The sequence below is a fragment of the Geotrypetes seraphini genome, chromosome 4, assembly GCF_902459505.1.
Source record: "Geotrypetes seraphini chromosome 4, aGeoSer1.1, whole genome shotgun sequence".
NCBI lineage: Eukaryota > Metazoa > Chordata > Amphibia > Gymnophiona > Dermophiidae > Geotrypetes > Geotrypetes seraphini.
In genome coordinates, this window is record NC_047087.1 from 296,073,996 (window position 1) to 296,086,646 (window position 12,651).

The following is a 12,651-nucleotide window of genomic DNA, read 5'->3' on the forward strand; positions in this document are numbered from 1 at the left end:
AGCCACCACTTTGTCACATTATTTTGCAGTCTTGAGATCCTCAGACACTATCACCCCAAGGTCTCTTGTGCACTTGTTCATAACACTGTGTTTGATGCTTGGAACAAAAGAAAGGCCTTTGCCTCGTGCGTCGCTTAAGAGGCTGATTGAAAGTGCCCCCCAAACTGTCTGAGAGCTTTTGGCTGAAACCAAAACTGCAAAATTCATCACCTAGTTTTGGCCAGAGCCCAAAATGAAAACTCGTGTAGGGTTGTTTCAATGGGAACCGGTGAGGGCGGCTGGAGATTGTCAGAGCTTGCACACAGTGTGCATCCCTCTGCTAAACCCACAGCATCAAAACCAGAATATAAAAATTTAAAGAATGAGAGGCATCAATGATCCTGATGGTTAAAGACCATTTGCTACACCAAGTCCACCTATCTGTATTGTCTTCTGTGTTGTGGGAGGGCTCTGATGACCTAGAGTTCTTCCTCCTTCCCCAATGAATATTCCTTTGTGTTTGTCCCATGCAGACATGAATGTTGACAATATTTTTATTCTTTTCTTTTTTTCTTTATATTCCGCATACCCTACAATTCTATGCGAATTACAAAGTATTCAGGTACTCAAGCATTTTTCCCTATCTGTCCTGGCGGGCTCACACTCTATCCAATGTACCTGGGGCACTGGGGGATTAAGTGATTTGCCCAGGGTCATAAGGAGCAGTGCAGGATTTGAACCCACAACCCCAGGGTGCTAGGGTTCTAACCACTGCACCACCACATGCTCCTATCACCTCCATGGCAATTTTGTATCTCTTGAAAACATGTTTTCACACATTCTTTTAATGATGACCCATGGTCCTTATAGGGGGGGATATAAATAAGTGCGCCCTCACCTGGAGTATTGCGTCCAGCACTGGTCGCCGTACGTGAAGAAGGACACGGTACTACTCGAAAGGGTCCAGAGAAGAGCAACTAAAACGGTTAAGAGGCTGGAGGAGTTGCCGTATAGTGAGAGATTGGAGAAACTGGGCCTCTTCTAAACTAAACTAAACTAAACTAAACCTTGGGTTTATATACCGCACCATCTCCACGAATGCGGAGCTCGGCACGGTTTACAGGAAGGGAAAGATGAGAGAGGAACTACAGTGGAGAGATTAAAGAGTTAGGTGTAAAGGGGGAAGGTGAGAGGCCTAAGAGGGGGGAAGTGTTACAGTTTTGAGAATAGCCAGGTTTTTCGGTGTTTGCGGAAGAGTTGGAGGGAGCTTGAGGTTCGGAGAGGGGAGGTGAGGTTATTCCAGATCTCAGTGATTCTAAAGGGGAGGGATGACCCAAGTTTGCCTACATGGGAAATACCTTTTATGGAAGGGAAGGATAGTTTAAAAATTTGGGAGGATCTGGAGGAAGTAGGGGTTGGGGAGTTCCTTGAAAAGAGGAGACTGAGAGGGGACATGATCGAAACATTCAAAATACCGAAGGGAATAGACTTAGTAGATAAAGACAGGTTGTTCACCCTCTCCAAGGTAGAGAGAACAAGAAGGTACTCTCTAAAGTTAAAAAGGGATCGATTCCGTTCAAACGTAAGGAAGTTCTTCTTCACCCAAAGAGTTGTAGAAAACTGGAACGCCTTTCCGGAGTCTGTTATAGGGGAAAACACCCTCCAGGGATTCCAAACAAAGTTGGGCAAGTTCCTGCTAAACTGGAACATACGCAGGTGAGGCTGGACTCATTTAGGGCACTGGTCTTTGACCAAAGGGCCGCCGCATGAGCAGACTGCTGGGCAGGATGGACCACTGGTCTGACCCAGCAGCGGCAATTCTTATGTTCTTAAGTGGACTTTGTTCTTACAGTGGACTTCCATGGTTCAGATTGCTGAAATCTGCAGAATCCATTGACACTGCAGGAGACGCCCTTAATTAGATGAAGCCACAGAGAATGACACGGGGACAAATTTTGGCCCCGTCCCCGCAGGAACTTAATTTCCCTGTCCCATCCCTGCGAGTTTTGTCCCCGTCCCTGTCCCATTTCTGCAAGCTCTGCCTTAACCACACAAGCCTCAAACACTTATGTTTGAGGCTTGTGCAGATGAGGATGGAGCTTAGACATTGGTGGAATGAGGCATTATGACATCACAATCTGAGCTCTAGAATGTTGCTACTCATGATTTTAAAGTGTTTGAGGCTTGTGCAGATGAGGACGGAGCTTAGACATTGGTGGAATGAGGCATTATGACATCACAATCTGAGCTCTAGAATGTTGCTACTTAGGATTTTAAAGTGTTTGAAGCTTGTGCAGATAAGGACGGAACTTGCAGGAATGGAGCAGGGATAGGAAAAGAACTCCCGGGGACCACACGGGACAATGAGTTCCCGCTTGGATGGGGGAAAATTTGTCCCTGTGTCATTCTGTAGAAGCCACTCACAGATTCCCCAGAGCTTGATAGATCCATCAGAGTTGCCTGCAGATTGCAGAGAAAATGCTTACAAATATCTACTGATTGTCGGTGGACAGCTTCCTGAGGACAGACCATTAATTGTCAACTGCTACCTGCAGCTTTGAACTTAAGGCTAGCGGATACTTTATAATGGAGAAAAGAGGTTAAAAAAATCAAAGTTAGATAAAGTATGGTTGCCCATTAAAAGATATGTGGAAAGTATGAATGATTGGGTGTGTATTTATTGGTATATATGGTGATGCACTCTCTATATGGGTGGGGAAAGGGTGGGATGGGTTATGTTTAGGATATATGTGTATCCGTTGCTTATGCTAAGAATATCATAAGAAATGTTTTAGAATATATGGATAGAATGGACGTCACTTGACCGGCTGCTCACTGAGGAAATATGGCGGCCGAGGGCCTGGCTTGCATCCCCGATGCAGATATAGATCCGGACGGTGTATTCAAGTATATACTGATCCGGGTTCTCGTAACCCACCCTGTCGGCTCCGAAGACAGCAAAGAAATCGTGCGGGGTTATAAATGGGCAGAGTACCACGCTGATATATATGACAAAGTTGCTGCTGAGATCGAGAAGCAGGGCTATGACTGCAAATGTTTGGGGGGAGGACGGATAATGCATAATAGCCAAGAGAAGAAGATCCATGTCTACGGATACTCAGTGGGCTTTGGTCGAGCGAATCACTTTGTCTCCACAGAGAAGCTGAAGAAGAAATACCCAAACTACACCATTACCTGGGCTGATGAAGGATATTAACACCAAGAACAATTTAATGTGAACAGACTTGGTGCAGACTTGGCCCTTAATCCTGGTGCTAAAAGATATATCAGTCTAGTCAGTGCATAAGAAAACTATATAAGCCTAATAGGCCAAAACAAAAAACTTTCACATTTTAACCAATATTTTCTACACCCACTTGTATTACTTCGAACTTGTTTCAAGGGGTCTCTCTGCTGTCTTGGGAGGAGTTACCTCTGAGTTCTGCTCCTTGAAAGAAAGGGGGTGTAGTTGAAAATGTTGTGCAGTAAATATTTTCCTGAAAACTAAAAAAAAAAAAAAATTAATATATATGGTTTTCTGTCTAGATGTTTTGTTATGAAAAAAATTTTTCAATAAAAAATTTTTGAACTTAAAAAAAAAAAAAAAAAAAGGCTAGAGGATACAAAACCTGGAGAAGAAAGTATCGCCCACTTAGGCCCAGATTCTATAAATGACGCCTGAGGTTAGGCAGCTAGATCAGCTTGCCTAGCCAATCTAGGTGCCTAACTTAATTTTCTTAATTGGCTTAATTGGTGCTGTTAATGGAAAGCACCATTAAAAACAATTTTAAAAAAACATAAAAAAATAATTAGCTTAACTTGGTAGGTGGCTACCATTTTGAGGGAGGCGTCTACTCTGAGGTGCCTACCAGCAAGTAGACATGGTTAGGGGTGGATTCAGGAAGAAGTTTGACTTAGGCGGGCCATTCCATGTCAAGTGGACCTCCTCCAAATTGAAGAGATTTGCATTCTTTTAAAAAATCTTTGAAAACACACCTTTTTAAAGATGCCTTTAATTCTTAATATTATATCATCTTTTTTTAGCATTTTAATTTTTTAACCAAACCCCTTCCCTTATGTTTTTTTTCCCATATTTGTTTTCCTAACTAAAACAGATGTAATCTTTTCCCTTTCTTTCCCTCCACCTCAAGTTTGTCTTGTCTTAAACTTATGTTACTGCGTTTTAATTTTGTATCTCTATATTTTATGTTTTACTTATGTACATCGCTTTGTAAACAGATTTAGCGATAAATCAAATGTTAATAAACCTTGACTTGAACCTTGAAACAGGGTGACTTTGTGGCAAAAATGATGTTCTTTCAAATGACATAAAAAAGAAAAAAAAAAAACCTACACAATAGAGATATTTGCATTCAAAATGGTGAAAATTTGCATTAAACCAGGGGTGTCAAAGTCCCTCCTCGAGGGCCGCAATCCAGTCGGGTTTTCAGGATTTCCCCAATGAATATGCATGAGATCTATTTGCATGCACTGCTTTCATTGTATGCTAATAGATCTCGTGCATATTCATTGGGGGAAATCCTGAAAACCCGACTGGATTGCGGCCCTCGAGGAAACGGTGGCATCACATCTTTATGGAGCTTATTCTCAAAGCACTTAAACACACAAAGTACCATAAGTTTCAATAGTATTTTGTGTGTCTTAAGCACTTTGAAAATGAGGCCCTGTATCTTTTGTTGGTTAAAAGAAGATGCATTAATGAAATTGAATTATACATTTCATGAAAATAAAAAATCAATTACAGCAGTGGTTCCCAACCCTGTCCTGGAGGAACACCAGGCCAATCGGGTTTTCAGGCTAGCCCTAATGAATATGCATGAAGCAAATTTGCATGCCTATCACTTCCATCATATGCAAATCTCTCTCATGCATATTCATTAGGGCTAGCCTGAAAACCCGATTGGCCTGGTGGTCCTCCAGGACAGGGTTGGGAATCACTGAATTAGAGAATGACACGGTGACAAATATTTCCCCGTCCTTGCAGGAACTCAATTTCCTTGTCCCATTCCCGTGAGTTTTGTCGCTGTGCCTATCCCATTCCTGTAAACTCTGCCTTAACACAAAAGCTTCGGACACATGATTTTAAAGTGTTTGAGGCTTCTGCAGATGAGGATGTGGAAGGGCATAACTTTTTTTAAAAAACGTCTAAGTCCCCTTTTGGCCTAAGGCCCTAAACGTTGAAAGTAGAAGCAGGGAAAATGTCCATGCTCAAAAAAAAACGTCCAAAAGGAGTTTAAAAAAAAATAATGGCCTGCCTCTACGTTCAGCTGTTTAAACGCCCAAACCACCACTACATCTACACTAACAACATATAATCAACCAAAAAAAAAGCCTAAGTCCCAAACACCCAACAAGAGCTTTTAAGTGAAGGAGGAGCCAGTCCTTCGCCTAAAAGCTGGATTCTGTAACTGGTGTCTGTCAACAAGAACACCGGTTACAGAATCCACCTTTCCCCAGCAACGATCGTGGCAGGAGAGATGAGCCATCTCTCCTGCTACGATCCACCCCTCTCTCCCGACATGATCGGACAGGAGGGAGCACAAGCCCTCCTGCTCCAGCGACCTCCCCCCCCCGACTCGATCCAGGCAGGAGGGAGCCCAAGCCCTCCTGCCCCAGCGACCCCCCCCCCCCCCCCCCGACTTGATCCGGGCAGGAGGGATCCCAAGCCCTCCTGCTCCAGCACCCCCCCGACTCGATCCGGGCAGGAGGGAGCCCAAGCCCTCCTGCCCCAGCGAAACCCTCTATCCCCCACCCCTACTAAGATATGGGCAGGAGGGATCCCAGGCCCTCCTGCCCTCGGCGCATCCCCCTCCCACAATCCCCCCTCTGAACCCCCAATCGGCCCCCCCTGCTGACCCCGCAACCCCCCCGCCGACCCCTCAACACCACCCTCGACCCCCCCGTACCTGAAAAAAAAGTTGGCCAGATTGATGGGTCCCAAGCCCATCTGTCTGGCAGGCCCACCATCCGTCGAATGGCAGGCCTTAGGGACTGATTGGCCTGAGCGCCTCAAACCCCAACCAAAGGTGGGGCCAGAGGCGCCTGGGCCAACCGGAATTGGCCCAGTAGCCTTAGGTCCCTCCTTAGGTCATTATTAAAGGAATGCGAGAAAACATGTTTTCACAGAGATACAGATTACCATGGAGGTGAAAATGTGGAAAAATTTGTCCTTGTGTCATTCTCTAATATCGATGACAATTGAAGTGCAAGAGATTCTTTTGAAAGTAGAAATGAAGCATAGAACGTCATAAGATGCACTGCTGACAATCTTGCTTCTAACAGATAATTTAAACAAATAGGAGTTAAAGGTTACTGCATTTTGGTTGTGAGTGGATAACGTCAGAATTTATGCATGTAACGTCAACGTCAATGTGAGTTCTGTATGAGCATAACAGTTTCCAAAACATCCCTATCGTGGTTCAGAAACTTATTGGTGAAACAGAACTGAGCACAGAGATACTGAAAAAGTAAGCAGAAGCACAGACTTCATAAGTATATATTTTGGTTAACCACAAAGGCCGATAGGTTACACTACTTGGGCTGCATTAAGACCTAACGTGGATTCAATAACGGGAGAACAGGGAAAAGCCCTGCAAGTGCACTTTGCGTTTTTCAATCCATTCTAATTTTCACTGAATTTCAGAAAGAAACACATTGGTAAACATTTCTTCATATCATTCTAGATGCTCAATAAACATGATATTTTGGGGATGGAATAGAAGCTTTTTGTTTCTCCATTTTGTAAAATATAATGTCCCAATTCACCTTGGTCGTCTTCATTTCTTCCACACTTTGCATCTCAGTTAAATAATTCTAGCTGTTTTCTCTAAGATCCTATTCAAATGAAAACAGAAAGCTGCTTCCTATTGTAACAGGAAGAAAAAATAATAAATTTTAAAAAACAGGGAAGAGGCAGGAGGGAAATGCAGAGAGCTACTCAGAGTCTGGGCTGTGATGAGTCCCTGGTGACAGCAATCAGCACATGTGCAGAACATACCCACACATTAAAAAAAAAAGACTCCCAAATTAAAGGACAGCAGGAGGGATGCCCACTCCCTCCTGCCGCTGGTGATGCACCCCCCCCCCCCCCACACACACCCACCCCTGTACCTCTCAGTTCAAGGCTGGCTGGAAGGATGCCTACTCCCTCCAGCCAGCCGGTCTGCCTTTTCAAAATGGCAGGCCTTCCCTTCCCTGATGCATCCTGGGATGCACCGGGGAGGGGCCTAAAGTTCTGATTGGCCCAGATGCATAAGGCCCTACCTAGGCCAAACAGAGCCTTAGGCCCCTCACCAGCACATCCTAGGATGCACCGGGGAAGGGAAGGCCTGTCAATATGAAGACGTGAGCCTGCTGGCTGGAGGGAGTAACCATCCCTCCGGCCGGCCTTGGAGGTGTTGGGGGGTGGGCATCACCAATGGCAGGAGGGTGTGGGCATCCTGCTGCGGGGGATGGGAATCATCGACGGTGGGAGGGAGTGACTCCTGTCGTTAAAAAGAAATATTAAGTACTAGGAAATCGAGAGTTATAATCCCTTCATTGTGTAAGACCACTGATTCAGCTCAGATTGCCTAAAATTATTGGTGTTTTGAGCAAATGTTTTATATTTCATTTAGTATTCATCTGGGAGGGGGGTGGGGGGGGTGTTCTGCTGCAGTAATGGGAGTGAATTCCTGCAGGCTGTTCTGATTACTAATCTGCTGAGACCTTAACCAGTTTACACAGTGGTGTAAAGCTTGGAGAATCTGAAACTATTTTTGAAAGCTATGGGAGGCCGCTAAAAAGTTCTCAGACCAACCAATAAAGTTGTGGCAGTCTCTATCGCGGGCTACACACTCAGTCCAGCAATTTTCTACTTTTTTTGTTCCACATTTTTTCCAATGGAACGAAAAAAGTGGAACATCACTGGACTAAGTGTACAGCCCTCGATGGAGACTGCCCCAACTTTGTTGGTTGGTCTGAGAACTTATGAGTGGCCCTCCCATTACTACTATTTATCATTTCTATAGTGCTGAAAGGCATATGCAGCGCTGTACAGTTAACATTCAATAGACGGTTCCTGCTCAAATGAGCTTACAATCTAATTTGGACAGACAGAAAGGACATCTCAGGGTTAGGTTGTTTCTAGCAGAAGGAATGATACAATGGGTAAAAGTAATTGGCAGTGAGTGAGTTAAGAGTTGAAGGCAGCTTCAAAAAAGTGGTCTTTTAGCTTAGATTTGAATACCGCTAGAGGCGGAGTATGACATAATGAGTCTGGCAGCTTGTACGGTGTAGCAAGAAAAAAGGACAGAGTCTGGAGTTGGCAGTGAAGGAGAAGTGCACAGAAAAGAGGAACTTACCAAATGAACGAAGTTTAGGGGGGCGGAGCATAGGGGGAGATAAATGAGGAGAGATATTGAAGGGCTGCGGAGTGAATGCACTTGTAAGGCAGTAAGAGGAGTCTGAACTGAATTTGGAAACAGATGGGAGCCAATGAAGTGACTTGAGGAGAGGGGTAATGTGAGCATGGTGGTTCTTGCACAATATGAGTCATGCAGCAGCATTTTGAAGGGATTGAAGGGGAGAGCGACGGTTGAGCAGAAGACCTGGGAGATGTACATTGCAGTAGTCTAAGCAAGAGGTGATGAGAGTATGGATAAGGGTTTTGGTAGTGTGCTTAGAGATGAAAGGTCGGATTTTGGTAATATTATAGAGGAGGAAGCGACAGATTGTAGCTGTCTGTTGGATCTGAGCGGAGAAGAAGAGAGAAGAATCAAAGATTACCCTGTGGTTGCGAGCAGACAAGACAGGGAGGAGGAGAGTGTTATCCACAGAAATAAAGAATGGTGGGAGGAGGGAGGTGGGTTTAGGTGGAAAGATAAGGAATTCAGTTTTAGCCATATTCAGTTTTAGATGGTGGGCAGACAAGCGGGCTCCGACTTGAACCTGAATTTCTGTAGAGATATCTGGTGTGGAGAGGTAGATTTGGGAGTCATCAGCATAGAGGTGATATTGAAAACCATGGGAGAAGATCAGTGCACTGCGAGAGTGGGTATATATGGAGAAGTGGAGAAGGCCCAAGACAGAGCCTTGAGGTACACCGATAAAAAGTGGGATAGCAGAGGAGGATCCACTGCTACATAAATTAAAAGAAGACAACCAGGAGACAACAGAACCCTGGAATCCTAGCAAAGACAGCATATCGAGGAGTAGGTGATGATCAACAATATCAAAGGCAGCAGACAGATCAAAAAGGAAGAGGATAGAGTAGAGGCCATTGGATATGGTCAGGAACAGGTCGTTAGAGACTTTAGCAAGGGCAGTTTCCGCAGAATGGAGAGGGCAAAAGCCTAATTGAAGCAGGTCAAGAATATCTTGAGAAGAAAGGAAGTCTAGACAGCGGCGGTGAACAGCACGTTTGAGTAGCTTGGATAGGAAGGGGAGGAGAGAGATGGGGTGATAGTTGGAGGGAGATGTGGGGTCTAGTGATGGTTTTTTTGAGTTTAGGTGTAACAAAGGCATGTTTGAAGACATCAAGGACCATTGCAGTGTAGAGTGATAGGCTGAGGATGTGACAGATTGGAGGGTTGACAGTGGGAGCGGTAGCTCCAAGTAGGTGGGTGGGATTCAGATCAGAGGAACAGGTGGTAGATTTGGAGGAGGAGAGACGGTGAGCAATTTCCTCTTCAGTGACCTCAGAAAAAGATGAAAAGGTGGCAGAGGTTGAAGGGAGGTTAGCAGAGTGGACAGCTAGAAGGGGTGGAGGGGAGGTGACTTGGTTGAGAATTCAAGGTAGATCTTGTGAATCTTGTCATAGAAGAACTCTGCCATCTTCTGGGGGAAGAGTGAAGAAGGGAAAAGAAGTAGGGGTATTTTGAGTAGAAAGTTGAGTGTGGCAGAGAATGGTGAGGGTTGATATTAAGAGAGCTAAATGGTTGTAATATTCTTGTTTGGGAAGCAAGAGGGCAAATTGGAAGGATGTCAGCATGAATTTGAAGTGTATGAAGTTGGCATATATGCGGGATTTAAGCCAAAGACATTCAGCAGCTCAGGCACAGGAGCGCAGGTAGCAGATGTTGGGGGTCAGCCAAGGCTGGGGTTTGGCCTGTCTTACAGGATGTGAAATGTAAGGGGCGAGAGTATCAATAGCAGAAGAGAGAATGGAGTTATAGGAGAGGACAGCTTCACCAACAGACTTGTTTGACACAGTATTTGAAAGGAAGGATGAGACAGTGGTGGAGAGCGTATCAGAGTCAATAGCCTGAAGATTTCTAAATGTATGGGTAATAATCGGTCAGGTTTGGGGAGAGGGTGATGAGTTGTGAAGATTAGCAGATGATTATCAGAGAGGTGCAGAATTCGGTGGTAGAGCAGTTGAAGGAGAAGACAAAATCAAAGCAGTGGCCTTTTTGGTACATACAGATGGAGCATAGCTGGAGATTGTTGGAGGATGTTAGAGCGAGAAGCCTGGATGTATAGGAGTCAGAGGGGTCATTGGCTTGGATGTGGAAGTTGCCAAGGATGAGGGAAGGAGATGAGGGTACAAGAAAGGAGAGCCAGGAGTCAAAGTCAGTGAGGAAGGAGAAGGACTTATTAGGGGGTTGGTAAATGACTGCTATTCTGAGAGGTAGAGGAGCAGACAGATGGAGTGGACTTCAAAGGAAGGAGAACAGTGAGATTGAGGCAGAAGAAGGGGTTGATATTTGCAAGATGGTGAGAATAATAGTCCAACCAAACAACCAGTGGAGATGTCCAATCAAGACTGGTAAACTTTATATATTTCTCAAATCTCTTTTATTCACTTCAATGGCAAAATAACTCAATGTGTACATGTTTCGGCCACACTGGCCTGCATCAGGAGTCTTGAATTCTGTAAAAACTATGATGACTAGATGCCAAAATGTGCAAGACCACTTTACATGGCTAATATTGTGCTTTAAAGTGAAGTGGCGCAGGATTCAAAAACACTTCTATGTTCATGAAAGTCATTAGCCTTTTTGAGCCATTGAAGTGAATAAAAGAGATTTGAGAAATATATAAAGCTCACCAGTCTTGATTGGACATTTCCACAGTTTGGTTGTGTCTGACTTCTGGAGGTGACTCTCCTGTTTTGCACTTTGAGAGTAAGAGTCCAACACCGCCTCCATGACCATCTGGGTGAGGTATGTGTGACATAGGGTGGCAGCTGAAGCAGAGTCTTTGGGGCAGATCCAGGTCTCAATTAGTGCTAACAGTTGGAGAGTTCTAGAGATGAAGAGGTCATGGATGAAGATAAGTTTGCTGGAGATAGCACGGGGCATTCCACAGGGAACATGAGAAGGGCAGGGAGGAAAAGGGGAGAAGAGGAACAGAAATAAGATTGGTTACATTGTGGTGTGATTGCCATGAGTAAGCTAAGGGATGATTGGGAGGACTGTAAATGTTCTTTTTTAGAACTGAAAGGTTTAAAACCTTAAGAGTGATCTATCGTCTTAGAATTCTAAGACGTTTTGTGGTACAGTTCTGTATGAGAAAACTGTGAGACTATGAGATAATTACTGATGAATTTCATTATTTCTGAATCAAATAATACTTGGACATACAGATAAAGATGAGGTGGCTCAGATATTGTGTGAGCTGATTTCATATCAGAAGTATTTTTGTTTTTGTTTTTCCTGGGAGGATCAACTTAGGGATAAAAAAAATTATCTGTTCTTTTACACAGTTAGTTAGAAATACATGGCCTTAGTTTATGACGACACTGACTTTACCCTGCATTCATCTAGGGATGTTGGGGTTTTGCTTCCATTCATTTGTTTCAGATAGGATAGTAGCAAACATCCGGATCTTCAGAGGAGCTGTTGGTTCCAGACAGGTGCAAGGACAACAATTCAGTGGTACCCAATGCAAAAAAGCAGCGATACTGGTGAAAATAAGTTAAAAAAATTTTTTTTGTGTGTACACACATATATATATATGTTTTGTATTTTATTGAACTTTGGGATTGAGAAGCACTCTCTGGTTTTATGAGTCACCTAGACAAATAAAGTTATAAACTGAAAGGCATGATATGTTTGTCTGAAGCTTGAAAATTATCACTAACATAATGGTGTATATGTAAATGGGGGAAAAAGTAGCAAGAAGAGGCACTGGAGACATCACAACCAGCGTGGGAGCTAAAGTCTTTTTATTGAATTAAAATGATAAAACATCAATGAAATCCCAACTAGGACCCAGTTTTGGCGACAGCATCGCCTTCCTCAGGGGACAATATTTATCCTATCGGCGTCTCTATAGCACGACTGAGGCGCCTCATATCCGGAGCCTACCTTTTGATGTGAATCGCGCTTACATAGGCATTTTACGGCGCCTAATACCACTTCTGGCATGAGCCATGACAATAATGGCGTTAGGAGCCATAAAGTGCCTACATTGGCTCGATTCCAGCGCTGTTTTAAAAGTAATTTAAAAACATCTTTTAAATGGCATTTTTCACCTAACTTAGGTGCTGGTAGGACGTCTACCAGCGCCTAAGTAAAGGTGTCATTTATAGAATATGGGCCAGTCCTTGATAGGAAAGAGTAAGATAAGCATAATTTAAAATACTAATGATTTTTACTAGCTTTTCTTGGAAACCCCACCTCCTCTTTTACAAACGCATAGCGCGGGTTTTAGCGCTGGCCGGGGCAG

At 44.0% G+C, this 12,651-nt stretch overlaps 1 protein-coding gene across 1 annotated transcript; it reads left to right on the top strand.

Moving 5' to 3' along the window:
* The first annotated feature begins 2,787 nt into the window (after positions 1–2,787).
* Positions 2,788–3,337, top strand: LOC117359909 (14 kDa phosphohistidine phosphatase-like). Its single transcript, XM_033943369.1, has one exon. The coding sequence runs from the start codon at positions 2,825–2,827 to the stop codon at positions 3,194–3,196; it is 372 nt and encodes a 123-aa protein (XP_033799260.1). The 5' UTR covers positions 2,788–2,824; the 3' UTR covers positions 3,197–3,337.
* Positions 3,338–12,651: the final 9,314 nt, after the last annotated feature.

Coding starts and splice junctions, on each gene's coding strand:
- LOC117359909 (XM_033943369.1), top strand. CDS start 2,825: ATGGCGGCCGAGGGCCTGGCTTGCATCCCCGATGCAGATATAGATCCG.